Genomic DNA, 17,257 nt, shown 5'->3' with positions numbered 1-17,257 from the left:
GCTTTGCTGGAAGTCACACAGCATGTTTTAAGCACACGTGGAACTTGAACTCACAGCTGCTGAGTTCCTAAGCTGTTGCTGGAATATCAAGGGAAAACAGTATCCTCACTTAGAAAGAAAAAAGAAAAAACAAACTCCTTTAGGTACTGCTTTGACCCTGTATTTGAGTAAATTAAATGAGTAAATTAAAGTTTTAATGGCTCTACATATTTACTCATGTGATGCTTTCAAAAGTTCACTTAAAAGTAGAATTTCTTTTCCTATTTGCTTGAAATTAAATGCAGACATAAAAATTTTACATTTTGTATTTTTAAGATAACTTGGACCTTTCAAACTCATCATAGTGAGTGATGTGCAACGAACCTTCAGGAAAAATCCATCTAAAGGCCTAGAGAGCGGAATGAGTTAACAGAAAACAAAAGGATCATACCACAAGGAAGATATTTCCCTGCACAGAGATGCAGGCTGCTGTCTTCAAGGCTGCCATTCAGCTGGAGATTGGCAGAAGGTAAGAGGGATAAGCATTTCTCTGGTGTTTTAAGTTTTTTATTACATTCCAGAGTTCCTAAAAAGTTGATTCTGACCGTTTTTGCCAGTATATTCATTTTTATGTCTTTGTGGAGGGACAATGTTTTAGAGTTTGACAGTCCTCTTTCTTACGAGTCACGCCACAGTCCCAAACACAGCTTTACACACCATCATCACTTTATCACCCACTATAACTGGTCCCTTCTTCCCAGGCCAGGAATAGGCTTTCTTGCAGAACTGCTGAATGTTAAGATGCTGCTTCTTTTTCAGGAGGTCACAATCTATGAGAAGAGGCTCCTATCTTAAGAGTCAAGATTTCTTCTTTCCTTTTGCCTCTGTCCCAAGCCTTTCTGTTTACAAATATCTTAAAGGTGATTCCCATACCCCCATCCCCATTTCTTCAAAATATTTTACCTTCTTAGTTTTCTCTTCCATCTCTTCCTAACTGGCCAAAGAATAAAAAATATTTCTAAACAATGTTTGGCTCTTTAAAGCAGGAATACCACTAGTATATCATTAGAAAGTAAAGGAAACATAAAGCATTTGCTACAGATCACTAGAAAAATCTTTTTCATTTCCATACTGCAATTTCCTGGCTTCCTATCTCTTCTACTACTATTGGGAAAATTCCTTTTGGTGTGGACTTGGTCACCAACTACAGTGCCATAGATATATTAATGTGAAGAGCCTCCAGAACCGTTCACAGTGAGTTTAGCATTTGATGGTGTGTTATGGTAGGCCCACTGAAGATAATGAAAAATATTCATTAAATGCATACTGATTTATAGAAGCAAGTAACCATTAAGTGGAAGAAAAAAAATCTAAATTTCTTAACATTGATGGCTATAGGTTAAATGTAACAATACATTCGTACCTCATTTTCTGACATCATCCCTGGAGTAAGCTGGGGACCCGTCCCTAAGGAAATGACCAACACCTCTTCTGGCTGTACCTCCTGAATGGTTTCTTGAGATGATCCTTCATGGTCCATATGTAAGTCCATTAGCACATTGGTGCGGCTTCTGCTCCGAGTTGCTAATAAAAAAATTTCAAATAAGATAATTTAGATAAAAAGATAAAATGAAGAAAATGGCACAATAAATATATTTTTATATTAATGTAGAACACTTGCACATGCACAAAAAAAGAGTGGGGAGAGTATGAGTAAGAAAAGAAAAACCTCTATCCTCCCAGTTACTCTGCTGATGACTAATACACATTCTCTCTCAAAACTGATCATCAGAAACAATGATGCATGTCCACCTGACAGGGAGTGACACACAGATGATCACACCTGCAGAACAGCACACACATCCCAATCAATTTAAGACTTGGGGGGACAAGGAAAGCATTACCTTATTTCTTATCTTTCCAAGATGTCTTCAACTATTTCTGTTGAATAGTTGAATAGCTGAATCATTTCTGTAAGGTGATTTAACTGCCACAGGTCTCCCATACTAATAACTTATAAGCATTAGAAAATTTCATATAGAAATCTGATACCCATATAAAGTAATATACCCTAATTAGGCAACTGATGATAAAATCAGAATCAGTTTTTGAAAATACATTGTTTTTCCTGAAATGTATTAACCTCTTTCCAAAGATGCAGGAGAGATTTCCTTCCTGCTTAATGGAAACATTCTAAACGAATAAAGGATCTAATTATTTTGGAGTGTTTTCTCCCTACCTATAAGTAAACAAGTGATACTTTTTTCTAAAATAATTCATCCTATAGATCTTACAAGAACTTTTGGACACTGAAAGATTTAGATAGTTTGTGACAATTTCTCAATGAGTTCTAGTCTTCTGTGACAAGTTTCAACTGTCTTCCAGAGGGCAATAAGATTCAATACAACCAGAATACTAAATAGAAATTCTCTTTCAGTGCAAAATAATCAAAAGTATAGACATAAAACAAAAACACTCCATAGTAACAAAAGTCTTCCAGCTTCACTCTGAGTGAAAGCTAACCTACCTGAAGACAGAAATATAAACAATCATCTTCTCTCCACAATTCTGTAGATCTGCTCATTAATCACTCTTACTTTCAAAATTCAGAGCGCACATCAATTTCCAAGTCTTAAACAGATTCGCTCACACCTTTATTTGCTGACCGTCAGTATTTTCTACTGAACTATCAACTTGAATTCAACTTTATGAATAACTACATGAATCTTAAGTAACAAACTTTATAATTTATAAAAATGCAAGTAATCAAAATTATGTAGCAATTTACATAAAGCAAAAGCAACATGCACATGGAGCACACTTTTATAGACTATTTCTTAAATAAAAGTTATGTAAGAAGAGGAAGAACAGCCTATTACCCACCAAATGGGGTTACTAGAGTAATATGAGCAGTAAAATTGGTGGCTGAGGAATCCCAGGCAGTGATGGCTGCTAACTGTTGTCCTGGGTTGCGAAAGCATTAAACAGAAAGAAAATCAACCCTCTGAATAATGGACATATTTTTAAAAATATGAAACAAATTCACGACCAGGTCACATACAAAATAATACTGGGAAACACTTGAAATTTACTTTACATTATACTCATATTTTAATGACACTTCTGGATGACAAGAAATGAAAGAACTAAAGTACAGGAGTGAATAATGGAGAAAAAATCTCTGATTTATCAAAAATCATTTCTTTCTTCATGTTAACAAAGTGCAGATAGCCTATAATATTAAAAAATCACTGAGTGTCAAACTTCATTTTTTTTCTATTTTTAATTCTGAAGATTGACATTTTGGGATAATGAAAAACAAAGGCCCGAAGAATATGATGCCACATTCCTGTTGATCATATTATTGCATATTATGTTAAATGTAAAGCAGATTAATTTTAAGAAACTGACAGTTCTTAGCAAATCAGCTCATGGAAATTTAAAAATGAAATCTCATTCTTCCAATTTGTAAAATATAATACCTATTCATGTTCATCAATTATTATGGAGCTCCTTATTATCATTAAAAAATTGGCCCTACTGGCCCCACGGCCTAGTGTTAGGTTCAGCATGCTCAGCGTTGGTGGCCTGGGTTTGGTTTCCAGGCATGGACCTACAGCACTCGTCAGCAGCCATGCTGCGGCGGCGACCCACGTACAAAATAGGAGAAGACTGGCAGAGATGTTAGTTAAGGGTGAATCTTCCTCAAGGAAAAAGAAGAAGGTTGGCAACAGATGTTAGCTCAGGGCGAATCTTCCTCAGCAAAAAAAAAAAGAAAGAAAGAAAGAAAAAAAACTGGCCCTAAAATGCTCTGCGCCCTTGGCCTAAATTTTCTTTCCCTGTCTTGTTTACTTTGTCTAACTCTCACTCATCCTTCAAGAGAGTGCAGGCTTCACCTGCTCCAGGATCTTCTCCTGATACCATCACTACCCGGGGCTAAGTTAGGTGTCTCCATAACCCTCTAAGCTTATCTCCACCAGACACTTAGTGGGCTGAAGGGTACTAGTCTCTTCTTGTTCTCCCCAACTAGACAATCAGCAACTAATTGAGAGTAAGGGCATGTCCTAATGGTCTTTGTATCTCCAGCATCTAACACAGCGCCCCACTGGCAGGACAGTGATTACACCTACTATTTTGCATAGATTAAATGAAACAACACTTATGAAGTGCTTACCTAGTATCTGGTACACGGTATATACTCAATTAATTTTTTTGTATACATATATATAGATAATAGAGGTTTGCTAAGTGAATAAAGCTTAATTAAACCTAATTCTTAAATGAATAAACAAAATAAAATGGAACTTCTATAAAATAACAAAGATAGCTTAGTTGATAAAAGACTGAGTATTAATAATAACATAAGGGAAAAATAGTAACTGTATTTTCAACTTCACTGATAGAAACTTCTAAAATAATATTTTATTAAATTATTTAGAACTTTGTAGAAAGGACAGGCCTACATAATTCAAATAATGACTACTTATAACAAATGACACTTCTAAAATTTTCCAAGAAAAGACACTACAATATAAACAAAGTATATTGTAGCTGGCATGATTTCAATTAATTACGAAAAGTATGTCTAGATAAAGCTAAGGCCTACTGATAAACCTGAACTAATCTGGTGTGATTTTTTTTAAAAACTGAATTACTATCAGTAAACATGAAGAGAAACACTTTTCCAAATTATTTAAAACTATATTCCAAAACACTGAGCAATAACAAAGGCTAACAAAGGAATATTAAATTTAAGGGAAAGCCCTAATATGAGAAAGCCTCTTTACCTATAGGCAGTCGATTCTTTTTATTTGCTGGAGTGGTTGCTGGAGACAGCTGAGGAGTATTGTAGGGAGTCATTTCCAAACTGCTGCTTTTTCCTGGCCTTGCCTGGGGTAGGTTTGCCAATAAATTGTCAAGAGCCATTCTGTCTTCTCTCAGTTGATCTCCAGACATCACACTCTTCATAAAATTCACCTGGCAAAAGTAAAAGGACATTCACTAGTGAAATCAATTTTTCAAACACAATATATATTTCTCACACAATGTACTCATCTACGACTCTGCCTGTGCTTAGATAAATGACTTCTGAGAAAATCCTATTAAAGAATAAAGCCATTACCAGAGTAATAAGCTGACTGTAGGTTATATAAACCACAGTTCTGCTCAACCCTTCCAGAAGATTAACGGAGGACATTGGCGGAGTCTCCACGGCCCGGCCCCCAATCACAACATCAAGGAAAGCAGCGACACAGCTCTGTTGAAACAGAAGAAGATCAAGTGAAATACTTCCGCTTTAAAACAAGGGAACAAAATTTCTGATTAAGGTGGACAATCACGCAAAAGTTTTTCTTCTTGAAAATTATATTAAACCCAACATTTATAAAAATTAAACTCTTTATGAACTGATACAGGATAATCTCCAAGCTATTCTGGTAAATGAAACAAATATAACGCAGAACAGCGCATACTATCCTACCATTTGTGAAAAGGGAGGGATGGAGTGATTAGGAAAACATATACAGGCATTTGCCTGTATAGATATAGACCTCTTGAAGGATACACAAAAGATTGATAACATTAAGAACCTTTTGGGGAGGAAGTGAAGGCTAGAGATCAGAGGTGGAAGGGAAATTTCACTGTATAAACTTTGAATTTTAACCTAGATTGAATGTACAGCCCACTCAAACATGATTAAAGTTTTATTTAATTAAACTAACCAAACAATGCCATAGATATTAACTTACGAAATACACTTAAAGTTATACAATTATTGCTGACTTGATTTAGTGACAATTTCTTTAAACTAAATGTTTTAAAATAAAATAATCTTAATAGCTCTTTGGTTTTATTACAATGGCATCTCCTCAACACTTCTACAAGTGAGAATTAGTAATCTTTAGTGACATCTTCCTTTAAATGCTGCTGATCCAACACTGTATCCTCTAGAGCTATACCAACGATAATTAAAAGAATATTTAATTTATACATCACCAAAGGACAAGATTTGATAAAGAGAATAGTTAAGTTCGCTAATACTTTGGTAGAATTTTCTATAAACAGTATTTCATACAACATAGTGTTCATTCTTACTTTGTCAAATTTTCCAAGGCTGCTCTTTGTCCGGGGATCTCCCTCTTCAGAGCCAGTCATTGCTAACTGCTGTAATAGGCGGCCAACCTGCAACCCAAAGCAGTGGTCGGAGACACAGGCTATAGACACTCAGACCCCTCTCTATGAGAGCTCTCCCCTTCCAGTCTAAAAACCTCTTTCATAATAATATTCACACCATCTGACCAGGCATACAAAATAGGGTCCCAAACAAAACGTGTATCTTGTCTATGTCAGTCTATAAATTTTACTATATTTAGATTAAGAGTTATAGAGAATAAGTAGAAAATTTTGCTTTAATTTCTCTCTAATACATCTTCTATCAACGTTAGGAAATAAAAGTACAATAGCTTTGTTTCTGATATTGTACTTTTCATGTGTTTAGAAATTTTAAAATTAATTTCTAAAAGCTAACTCAAACTATTTCAAGTTAATATTAAGTACTTTTCCCTGTATAGTTCACTAAGTACCCAAGGTAGAGTATTTTTTTTTCTAGATTTAAAAGCAAACAATTCCTATTCAGCATAAGCTGTTTGGAAAATAAATGCTAACTCACAAAGCGAGCTCCTTACTGCCAAAAGTGAACTGTTAATTCCTTCTCTTTATTTTTTATTTTTATTTTTTTTGCGAGGAAGATTGGCCCTGAGCTAACATCTGCCAATCCTCCTCTTTTCACTGAGGAAGACTGGCCCTGGGCTAACATCCATACCCATCTTCCTCCACTTTATATGGGACGCCGCCACAGCATGGCTTGCCAAGGGGTGCATCGGTGTGCGCCCGGGATCCGAACCAGCAAACCCTGGGCTGTCGCAGTGGAGCACGCGCACTTAACCGCTTGCGCCACCGGACCGGCCCCAATTCACTCTCTTTAAAGACACTCTGCTGAAAGCTAACATCATATAGCACCACCTTCTAAATATCTGAGACAATCCTCCTTTTGAACATATGATTCAATCACTACTGGAATGACAAAAATAAAAACTACAACTACATTATCATAAGAATAAATTTAGTCTCTCACAGATGATAAAAAATTTAAAATTTTATTTCAGGGATTTCTATAAAGTTAATTGCTAAACAACCCAATGTCATAGAACTGATCGTGACAAAAAGTGTATCATTTAAAAAAAACATCACCCTGGGGCCGGCCCGGTGGTGCAAGCGGTTAAGTGCAGGCGCTCAGATGCAGCGGCCCGGGGTTCGCAGGTTCCGATCCTGGGCACGCACCGACGCATCTCTTGCTAAGCCATGCTGTGGCGGTATCCCATATAAAGTAGAGGAAGATGGCCACGGTTGTTAGCTCAGGGCCCATCTTCCTCAAGAAAAAAGGGGAGGATTGGCATCAGATGTTAGCTCAGGGCTAGTCCTCCTCACAAAAAAAATAAAAATAAAAATAAATCACCCAAAGATATATGCTATTCAAAATAAACCCAGTCTCTTCTTCACAGTACTTCTGTGGGATAAGATATGATTAAAAGATTCTCTTAAGAAATAACATGATTTCAGTAGTTCAGATGATTAGGAAAAAAAAAGTGCTTATATAGATCCAAAAATCCTCTTTCTGAAACTCTTAGCTCCAGAAGAGTTTCAGATTTCAAAATTTGGAGATTTTAGAAAGTTTGGTTAGTGCATATATGTAACATGTCCAATATGTAGGGTGGCATTCTGTAATCATACACATTAATATTTCTGCAGCAAAATATGAGTATTCATTAGCACTAAATGGAACAACAATTATAAACAGCCTTATGTTAGAGTTCAGGTTAGGTTTTGCTATCAAATGAAGTATAAAAGATACTCTCAGTTTTTAATAATTCTGGATTTTGAAATTACAGAAAAGGAATGGTGGACTTGTTCTAGAAAATCTAATCAACTATACATCCAGGTGTATAGTTGATTTAAAAACTCCATTTAAAAACCAACACAAAATATTTTATGACTACAATATTTTAAAATCCCAATACGACTGCCTTTTTTTTTTTTTTAATTTTTATTTATTTATTTTTTTCCCCCATAGCCCCAGTAGATAGTTGTATGTCATAGTTGCACAGCGTTCTAGTTGCTGCATGTGGGACGCAGCCTCAGCATGTCCGGAGAAGCGGTCGCCGGTGTGTGCCCGGGATCCGAACCCGGGCCTCCAGCAGCGGAGCGTGCACACTTAACTGCTAAGCCACGGGGCCGGCCCTGCCTTTATTTCTTAAGAAACAAATATTTAGGACAGTTTGAGGAAGAGGAATGATAAGAATATACGAATATTGTCATCATATTTTCTGTTCCCACCCCCAGTACCCAATCAACTGATTTTAAACTGAATGCCACATTAATAATAATACCAAAGCATACCTGCATCAGATTAAATCTTGCCACCTCATTAATAGGAGCATCAGAAATTATTCCATACTGCTCTGGATTGACAACTGCAGGACAAATGAAGTAAGCCAGTAGGAGATCAGTACACATCGCCCTGACCTCCCCAATTTCCAGTCTATCTACACAGGAGAGGGTTTTGTACATCTGTGACACAATCCACCTCAAACTATGTGGAAAGCAATACGTGTTCTGTTTGAGATAACCAATAAATTTGTTCACCAAAGCCACCAATTTGGCCTCATTGGAATCCACCATCTCTTGAACCTTTTGCCTGAATCTATCTGAGCCTTTCTCTCCAAAGAGTTTTTCCTGTTGAGATGGGGAGAACCTCTCAATTAGCTTGTTTGGATCTGTTTCCAGGTGATCTTCATCTTCAACAAGCAGTTGCATGATTGGCTCATGTAAAGTAGCTGTGAGGAAAAGTTTGGCAGAAAACAGTCCTTCAGAAAAAAGTTTAAATAAGATGCTGAAGGCACAAGTTCCTCTCCTCAAAAGTCGCCTGGGGTTGTCACTTTCTTTAAGTTCAAATTCAATCAAGTATCTCAAAACCTGAAGGAGGTAGCTTTCATCTTCTTGCATAATGCAGTTGCCATAGAGGGAGGTAAAAACTGTGTAAATAACACTTTGTGTGTTCTCCTGATTAAGTTTCTCTCCAGCAACCAGAGAGGAGGCAATAAGACGAGGATTTTCCCTTAATCGACTCAAGAATTCGCCATAAGCAGTCTCCTGAAACCCCAATTGCTTATATCCATCAACAAACTGCGTATCTTCCAAAATCTTGGCATGTTGGCAACATTCAGCAGGAGAAGCTTCAGCACTAAAAAAATAAGCAAACAAGCAAAATAATAAAATTAACAACAATAATATAACACATACATTATACTGAAACACGGAAATGTGAGTTGATTACAGTGCCAGCAATGAGGTCATTCCGACGCTAAAATCTTTTAGACCACCAGCATCTGAGTGTGTAAAGAAAGACAAAACCAAAAAGTGCAAAGAAGGATAAATTCCTCATATTAAATCAGGTTCAACGAAAAGTATCAAGAAGTAACCATTATTCTGATTTCTATCATCAAAGATTAGTCTTGCCTCTTTCTGAACTTCATATAAACAGAATCACACAGTATGTACTCTTCTGTGTCTGGCTTCTTTTCTCAACGATAGACATCACACCACTATTCCTAGAGTTAAAAACTGCTTCTTGGAACAATGAGGTATTAATACAGTGAAAATTGAGGTTTCTAAAACTGAAAAGTAGATATACAATAGTAAAACTTAGAAATGTATATATTAAATATTAGGAGAAAAGTAGAATACGACAATTTTTCTCTATAACAATAAAAATTATATATACGAAGATATAAAATTAATTGCTGTGGAATAAAATATTAATGCTTAAGTTAATCAATAAAATAAGCACAGACTCATCTTGATGTTGATTTAAACTATCTCAAACCACACACTTTGCTGGAAATCGATTCACTTATTTACAGCTGGCACAGAATTATAGTGGTTCATAAAATTTAAGACCTCAAAACCTTTTCTTTACCTGGTTATGATAAGCCGATCCAAATTAATTCTCTGTTGCTTAGCAATCCATGCTGTACGATACAACTTTTCAGCTGTCTTAAGTACATCTGCATTGAGCCTCTGAATGAGCTGTTTCTCTGAGTTTACATATAAGCGTTCCTGCTTAAGGTGATGGGCCAGGGTATGAATATCTAGCTTCACCATCTTCAAATGTGGAAAAGGGTACAAAGGCTAAGAATAAAGAGACAAATTAAAAAATTTTATGTCACTTAAATTGTTTTCCAAAAACAAAAGGGATAGAACACTTTGAGAATTAGGCTACGTTTAGTAACATGGTTAACTCTAATTTTACAATAATCTATATATTTTTTATTATAGAAGCACTACAGGTTCAGTCAAGAAAAACTGGTTAATACAGATAAGCAAAAAGACAAAAAGAAAAGCTCCTAGTAAGACCACTGCTCAGAGATAGCCACTGTAAAAATCTTGTGTATAGCCTCCCAGTCCAGTGTCTATTTATTAACACTGGAGTTTCCTCGACTGCTCTCTTCACACCGCAATCAATCAACATATCCTGTTGACTCTATCTTCAAAATACATCTCAAATCTGACTACTTCTCATCTCCTCCATCATTATCTCTCACCTGAAGGTCTATAACCACCAAGTCCTAACTGATCTCCCTGCTTCCTTTCTTGTACTACTAGAGTCTGTTCTCTACACAGCCTAGCAGATCCTTTAAACTTAAGTCAGATCACTTTATTCCCCTACTAGAAATCGTCCAAAGGCTTATTTTACACTTAGAATGAAATCCCAAGGTCCTCCATGATCCACACCTGGCTACTTCTCCAACCTCATCTCCTACCATTCTGCCCTTGCTCACACAGCTCCAGATACACTGGCCTTCTTGCTTGAACAGGCCAAGCACGTCCCTTCCTCCAAGTCTCTGCATTTGCTGATCCCTCTGTCTGGAAGGCGATTCCTCCAGATATCTTTACAAGGCTAATGCCTTTACTTCATTCAGGTCTCTCTGCTCAAATGTCTATTCAGAAAGGCCTTCTCAGACTACTCTCCCTAAAACAGACAACATCACTTCCTATTCCCTCTTCTGGCCTTTTTTAAAGCACTTGCCCCTATCTAGCATTATATTACAGACACCTACTTGCTTGTTCATCATGCTTGGAGTATGGCTCCCCCATTAAAAGTTAAGGACCACCAGAGCTAAGATCGTCTGTTCTGTTCACTCACAGTGGAATTTCAGAGCTGAGGAGAGGGCCTGGTTCACAGCAGGAGTTGAATAAATATTTGCTAAATGAGTGAATGAAATCACACAATTCTCATTTATCTAGTAGCTAAACAAACTGATACAAATAGCACACATACTTTAAAGCATTATTATTTAAGCTGTACTCTTGAACCCAGAATGCCTGCCAGATCACACATGTTTCACATCAACAACAGAAGTGCCTGCGGCCCAGATAACAGAATACAAAATTGTGTCCGGACAGCAGACCGTCATTAAGTTAGAAAAATACTTCTCTTTAAGAATTAAATCTTATGATTGTACAGGGCCCAGCCTGGTGGTGCAAGTGGTTGGGTGCTCGTGCTCTGCTTCGGTGGCCTGGGGTTCATGGGTTCAGATCCCGGGCGTGCACCAACACACTGTTGGTCACACCATGCTGTGGCAGTGTTCCATATAAAGCAGAGGAAGATGGGCACGGATGTTAGCTCAGGGCCAATATTCCTCAGCAAAAAAAAGAGGAGGATCAGCATTGGATGTTAGCTCAGGGCTGATCTTCCTCACACACAAAAAAAGAATTAAACCTTATGATTGTACACTTGAAAGTTGCTGTGAGAGTAGAGCTTTAATGTTCTCACCATAACAACAAGATCAACAAGAAAATGGTAATTATGTAGGGTGAAGGATGTGCTAACTAATCTTACTGTGGTAAAGATTTTGCAATATATACATGTATCAAATCATCACATTATATGCCTTAACCCTCGCAACATTATATGTCAAAAAGCTGGGGAAAAAAAGTTGTCCCAGTCACTCAGATTCATAAATGACCTTAATGGATCTATTTGGAATTGATAAAATACAATTTGTGTGAATTCAGATTCTAAAAGAGATGACAACCTAGATCACAAAACTCTCAATATGTTTAGAGAGCCAATGAAAACATTTATATGAAATAAGTATTTTGGTGCTAAGACAAAAAAAAAAAAACAATTACACATGATGGCAGCAGCTGGAAATATATTTAAAACTACCTTATTTAAAGAAATACATTTAACAACTTTTAGTTAGGTATTATTTCAGAAATTTTTAAACTTACTTTTATTTTAATGAACTACTGATAACTAGGAAAATTTCAGGTATTACCACCTAACCTGAATTTAACTGCTTTCAAAAAACACTGTCTTGTACCTTATCAATTCCCTAGCAAACTATGCAAAGCTGTTATGCCAAATCTCTTGTATCATTAAGGCCCTCATATTGGTTTCCTCTCAAAAGATATAAGTATGTTTACTTCACCAAGATGATTTGCTATTAAATTAATCCCAACAGTATCTGTGTACATTCAAAAGAAATTGGTTACATAACATACATATACATATATAATTTTATTAACTCAGTCTACAGAAAACGCATACAGTATATGACTTTGTAGACTTCCATGTGGGAACTCCAACATCCTCTAGGGGGCTGTAAGTCTATAAACTAAGAACAGAATCATTGAACAAATGGTTGTAATAATGAGAAGTATCATAGTTAATGAAAACAGTACTGAAATGAACTCAAAGATCTGTATGCTTCATTAATTAGTTCTGTTACTTTGGGCACAAAATTCATATTCTCTGATATTGTTTTTTTCATCCACAAAATGTGAACACAATATCTACATTTATTTTGTACAGGGTACAAGCAACATATGAGGTACTGGGGATATAAAAAAGGATACAACCTAGTGTGTGCCCTCAAGGACTTGCCAATCTACTAGAATGAGGCAGACATGCAAGCAAATGGCTGCCCAAAAATGTTCTGGGTATTACACTAGAAGACTGTACAACGTACAGTAGGGACAAAAGAGGAGGAATAATTGAGGAGTCAGATACCTGCACCTAGTCTTAAAAGACAAGTATTTGCCAGACATAACAAGGATGGTGGGTGGGAGCAGAATTCCAGATAGATGGAGCCAACCAAGCAAAGGCACAGAGGTGCGTAACACACAGTATATTTAGAGAACTACACATGGTTTGCTACAGTTTGGGGACATGTGTGTTTGTGTGTGTTAAGAGTGAGGCTGGGGCCGGCCCCGTGGCTTAGCGGTTAAGTGCGTGCGCTCTGCTGCTGGCGGCCCGGGTTCGGACCCCACGCGCGCACCGACGCACGGCTTCTCTGGCCATGCTGAGGCTGCGTCCCACATACAGCAACTAGAAGGATGTGCAGCTATGACACACAATTATCTACTGGGGCTTTGGGGGGAAAATAAATAAATAAAATCTTTTAAAAAAAAAAAAAGAGTGAGGCTGGAGCCAGGGGGAGAGCGTACAATGAGAGATAAGGCTACAGAGACAGAAGGTACACAGAAGCCAGAGTTAAGAAACGTGGACTTTGCACTGTAGGTGATGGGAAATGAGTTTTAAGCAGGAGATTAACATAATTAAATTTATATTTGAGAATGTAAACTCTGACAGTAAGGAAAAGGATGAAGAGGTGGGGATGAAACCAGATGAAGAGAGACTAAGAAACTGTCGACGGGCAAGAAATGTTGCAGTGGCAATGGAAAGAACACAACAAATTTGAGAGATGTTAGGAGGTAGAAAATACAAGACTTGTTGACACCTAAATATGGGAAGGTGAGGTAGAAGTTTCCAACTCTGGTGACAAGGGTGGGTGTGGTGTTACTCACAATTGAGTATCATATGAGAAAACATTTTATAAACTGAAATTGTGCCTGGTATGGTTCTAAGAACTTTACACACTTAACCTTCATAATACTACAATGCAATGAGCTCAGAACTAGATCTCCAGTAATTTATATAATCTTTCTAGAATTGTTTTTCAACTGAAAAAAAGGAATTAGACCATATGGGTACTATTCCTTTCCATAATTAACACTCTATGAATCTCTGAATAGATCCAAGTTCCCCAACTGGTTCCAGATCATCCTGCAGCTGAGATTTACTGTGGGCAGGTGAGCCCAGATAGCAACCGATGTTGTCAGAGTACTTTGTGCTCTTAGCATAACACCTGCCTTCTTCAAGTCTGGGAGCATAGGATATAAATCCTCCGTTAGAAAAGGTTAGGAATATGCAAGATTATCATCTTCCTCCCAGCCACTCCTTCCCACTACATCTCCATAGTCTCCTTCCAGGTCTCTCCCTGCTGCTGTTGAAGCAATCTTTCTAAAGCACAAATCTTGTCGTGCTACTCTCCACTGCCCACAGGATAATGTCTACAATCTGCTACATGGCATCAAGCTCTCAACCATAAATCCCTCTTTTTACATCTCCTGTCCCATCTCCCACCATTTCGCCACCTCCCCAAACCAGATGTTGCTGCCATACTATATCATAAAGTCTCTAATTTGCAGATGCTATTACATAGGCCTAAGAGGCCCATATGCTCCTTATTTTCAAGTGAACTCAGATTTCCCTTTTAAGGCCCAGCCCCCAAATCTCTTCTCTCTGCGAAGCTCTGGAGGAACTGCTCCCCATCAACAGAGTGCACCCCTTCCTCCTTCATGACACTAAATAACACTGAATCACTAAGTGGGAAAGCTACTCCATTTTCAAGTCTAGTTCAGTCCTTCTGTTTACATGACTGAGAAAATCTAAGCAAGGTGCCAATTTGTCTCCAACACTTCTCTAACACCTGATAATCTCTCCTTTTAATTAAAGGATAGCAGGCCTCAAACTCAGCACCGTCTGCAAACAGTAGCTGGCTAGGTTTTATAACACTGTTTTCCTGTTTTTATATTTAAGTTGCCTTCTATTTAGGGTAAGAGATGTTAGCCTTTCATTATGGTAGTAACATAAAGCTTCTTTAAAAGTATTTTTAAAGTGTGTCCATGAAAACAGACATTAAATAAATAATAGTACCAGTAGTACGCAGATTTGGGAAAAATCATGTTACTCAAAGACTAAGCATGGGAGACATTTTTATGTACTGATGCCTACATCCTGACAAAACTGTCAGTTACTTTTTTATTATATAGGCACTTTTCCTCATAGTATATATGTAATATTAATATTAATGTGATAGGGCAAAAAAGGATATAACTGCCTTTTTTTAATGACCTACTACAATTTTAGCTCCTGTATTTTATCATTCAAATAATTTTAATTTGAGGATTTATTTTACATTACCTACTTCAAACCAATCCATACAAGAGAAGGGTATCCCTGGCAAATTTTTTTTTTTTTTTCTGGGAAAGATTGACTCTGAGCTAATATCTATTGCCAATCTTCTTCTCTTTTTTTTCTCTCCCCAAAGCCCCAGTACCTAGTTGTATATTTTAGTTGTGCGTCCTTCTAGTTCTTCCATGTGAGCCACCACCACAGCACGGCTACTGACAGATGAGTGGCGTGGTTCCGCGCCTGGGCACCAAATTCGGGCTGCCGAAGCAGAGCGCACCAAACTCTAACCACTAGGCCCTCAGGGCTGGATCCCTGGCAAATATTTTTTATAAATATAAATAATCATGTTGAATTACAATGATTTGTCTACATGTGTTTCCCCTTATAAGTGCAAGGGAATCTCCTTCAGTGCAGGAATAGTTTTCTTACTCATTTTATAATGTTTTGTTAAATTACATGATCTAAAAATTGTCAAGTTTCACGCATATGTGGAAGATAAACACATGGACAGAGAGAACAGATTAGTGGTTACCAGAGGAGAAGGGGGTTGGGGAGTGGCCATAATGGGTAAAGGGGCACATATATATGGTGACTGAAAAATAATAATGTACAACTGAAATTTCACAATGTTATAAACTATTATGACCTCAATAAAATAAAAATTTTAAAAAATTGTCAGGTATTAAAAATAATGAGCTCATCTCTTTCAAAAAAATAGACAAGCACAGTAAGATTTATTTAACACACTTCCTTCCTTCATTCAACAGGTATTTATTAAACACCTATAATGTGCTAGGCACTGATGAATAAGATTGGTAAGGTCTGCTCTTGAGGGACAGATTCATTCTCATAGGGATACATGGCATTCTAATGACAATTTCAAGTGGTTTTCACAGACCAGATTTCTGTATACTCTCTATTGAGAAGCCTTTGCCCACTCCTTTCCGTGGCCAGTTAAATCCCACTTAGGCATCAGGGCCCAGCTCAAACCCAGGAGCCTTTATTGGCCATTCTCTTGACTCAAATCCTTTCTCATTTGGGCTCATCTCCACCACAGCATTTTATGCTATTGGCAACAAAATGCTATTTTCTCAACAAAACTCCATGTTCCCTAAGTAGCGACATAGTCATCTTGGTATTCCCATTACTTAGCAGAGGGACTAGCATTTAGAAGGTGCTGAATAAAAGTTTTAATTTATTAAAAAAAAATAAATGACTGAATGATGAAGAGCAATGCTCCAGTTAGGAATCAGCCAAGCTGCTGCTAATTTAGTTCCAAAATGTTTCAAGAACAGTGACTAAATTTAAGTTGAAAATATCTACTAACTTTCCAATGAGCATATCTGATTTATTAATATACTAAAAAAGATATTTCCTCACAGTTAAGAAATGCATATCAATAAGGAAAAAAATGTGATACATTTTATCTTTAGTTGGTATATCTGAAACAAAAGTAAGACATTGTAGAGAAAAGAAAGCACTTAGTAGCAACTATTCCCAGCAAGAGTACAGGGAACTGAAAGGCACATCACTTTGAAGATGTAAGTAATATAAGGCCAGATATTATTCAGAATTCAAGTTAACACTACTATAGACTTCTTGTTATGACACCAAAATTCCAGACCCTACCAAAAGTAAACAAACTCCTAACAGATGTTGATTCTCAGAGCTACAGAAGACACACTAACCACAAAAATAATGAAATTCAGGCATAACAAATGGCTTTTGGGTTAAGCTCAGAGCTTATTACACAACTCAACTGAGAGAATACCAAAACACCTGGACAGCTAATATGCATTACTTAATAAACACTAACGTATTCTTACTATTCCTGTTCAAAAATTTTGACTTTTTAAAATATTACTTGAAATCATTACTAATGAGACTGGCAATATTAAA

The 17,257-nt window shown here is 37.0% G+C and overlaps 1 protein-coding gene across 4 annotated transcripts in view; it reads right to left on the bottom strand.

Annotated features, from left to right (window-relative positions):
- The window catches only part of GAPVD1 (GTPase activating protein and VPS9 domains 1), a 59,930-nt gene that overhangs the window by 33,150 nt on the left and 9,523 nt on the right, over positions 1 to 17,257 (bottom strand). For all 4 annotated transcript variants that reach the window (XM_058524043.1, XM_058524042.1, XM_058524040.1 and 1 more), the window contains 6 exons: positions 10,013 to 10,224; positions 8,434 to 9,277; positions 6,073 to 6,159; positions 5,102 to 5,236; positions 4,767 to 4,956; positions 1,403 to 1,563 (listed from right to left, as the gene is read on the bottom strand). In XM_058524043.1, the coding sequence (XP_058380026.1) occupies positions 1,403 to 1,563; positions 4,767 to 4,956; positions 5,102 to 5,236; positions 6,073 to 6,159; positions 8,434 to 9,277; positions 10,013 to 10,197 (1,602 nt within the window). In that variant the 5' untranslated portion in view covers positions 10,198 to 10,224. The remainder of the gene's footprint in view (positions 1 to 1,402; positions 1,564 to 4,766; positions 4,957 to 5,101; positions 5,237 to 6,072; positions 6,160 to 8,433; positions 9,278 to 10,012; positions 10,225 to 17,257) is intronic.

This window comes from Diceros bicornis, chromosome 28, assembly GCF_020826845.1.
Source record: "Diceros bicornis minor isolate mBicDic1 chromosome 28, mDicBic1.mat.cur, whole genome shotgun sequence".
In the NCBI taxonomy this organism is placed as follows: domain Eukaryota; kingdom Metazoa; phylum Chordata; class Mammalia; order Perissodactyla; family Rhinocerotidae; genus Diceros; species Diceros bicornis.
This window is presented reverse-complemented; position numbering and strand designations above follow the sequence as displayed.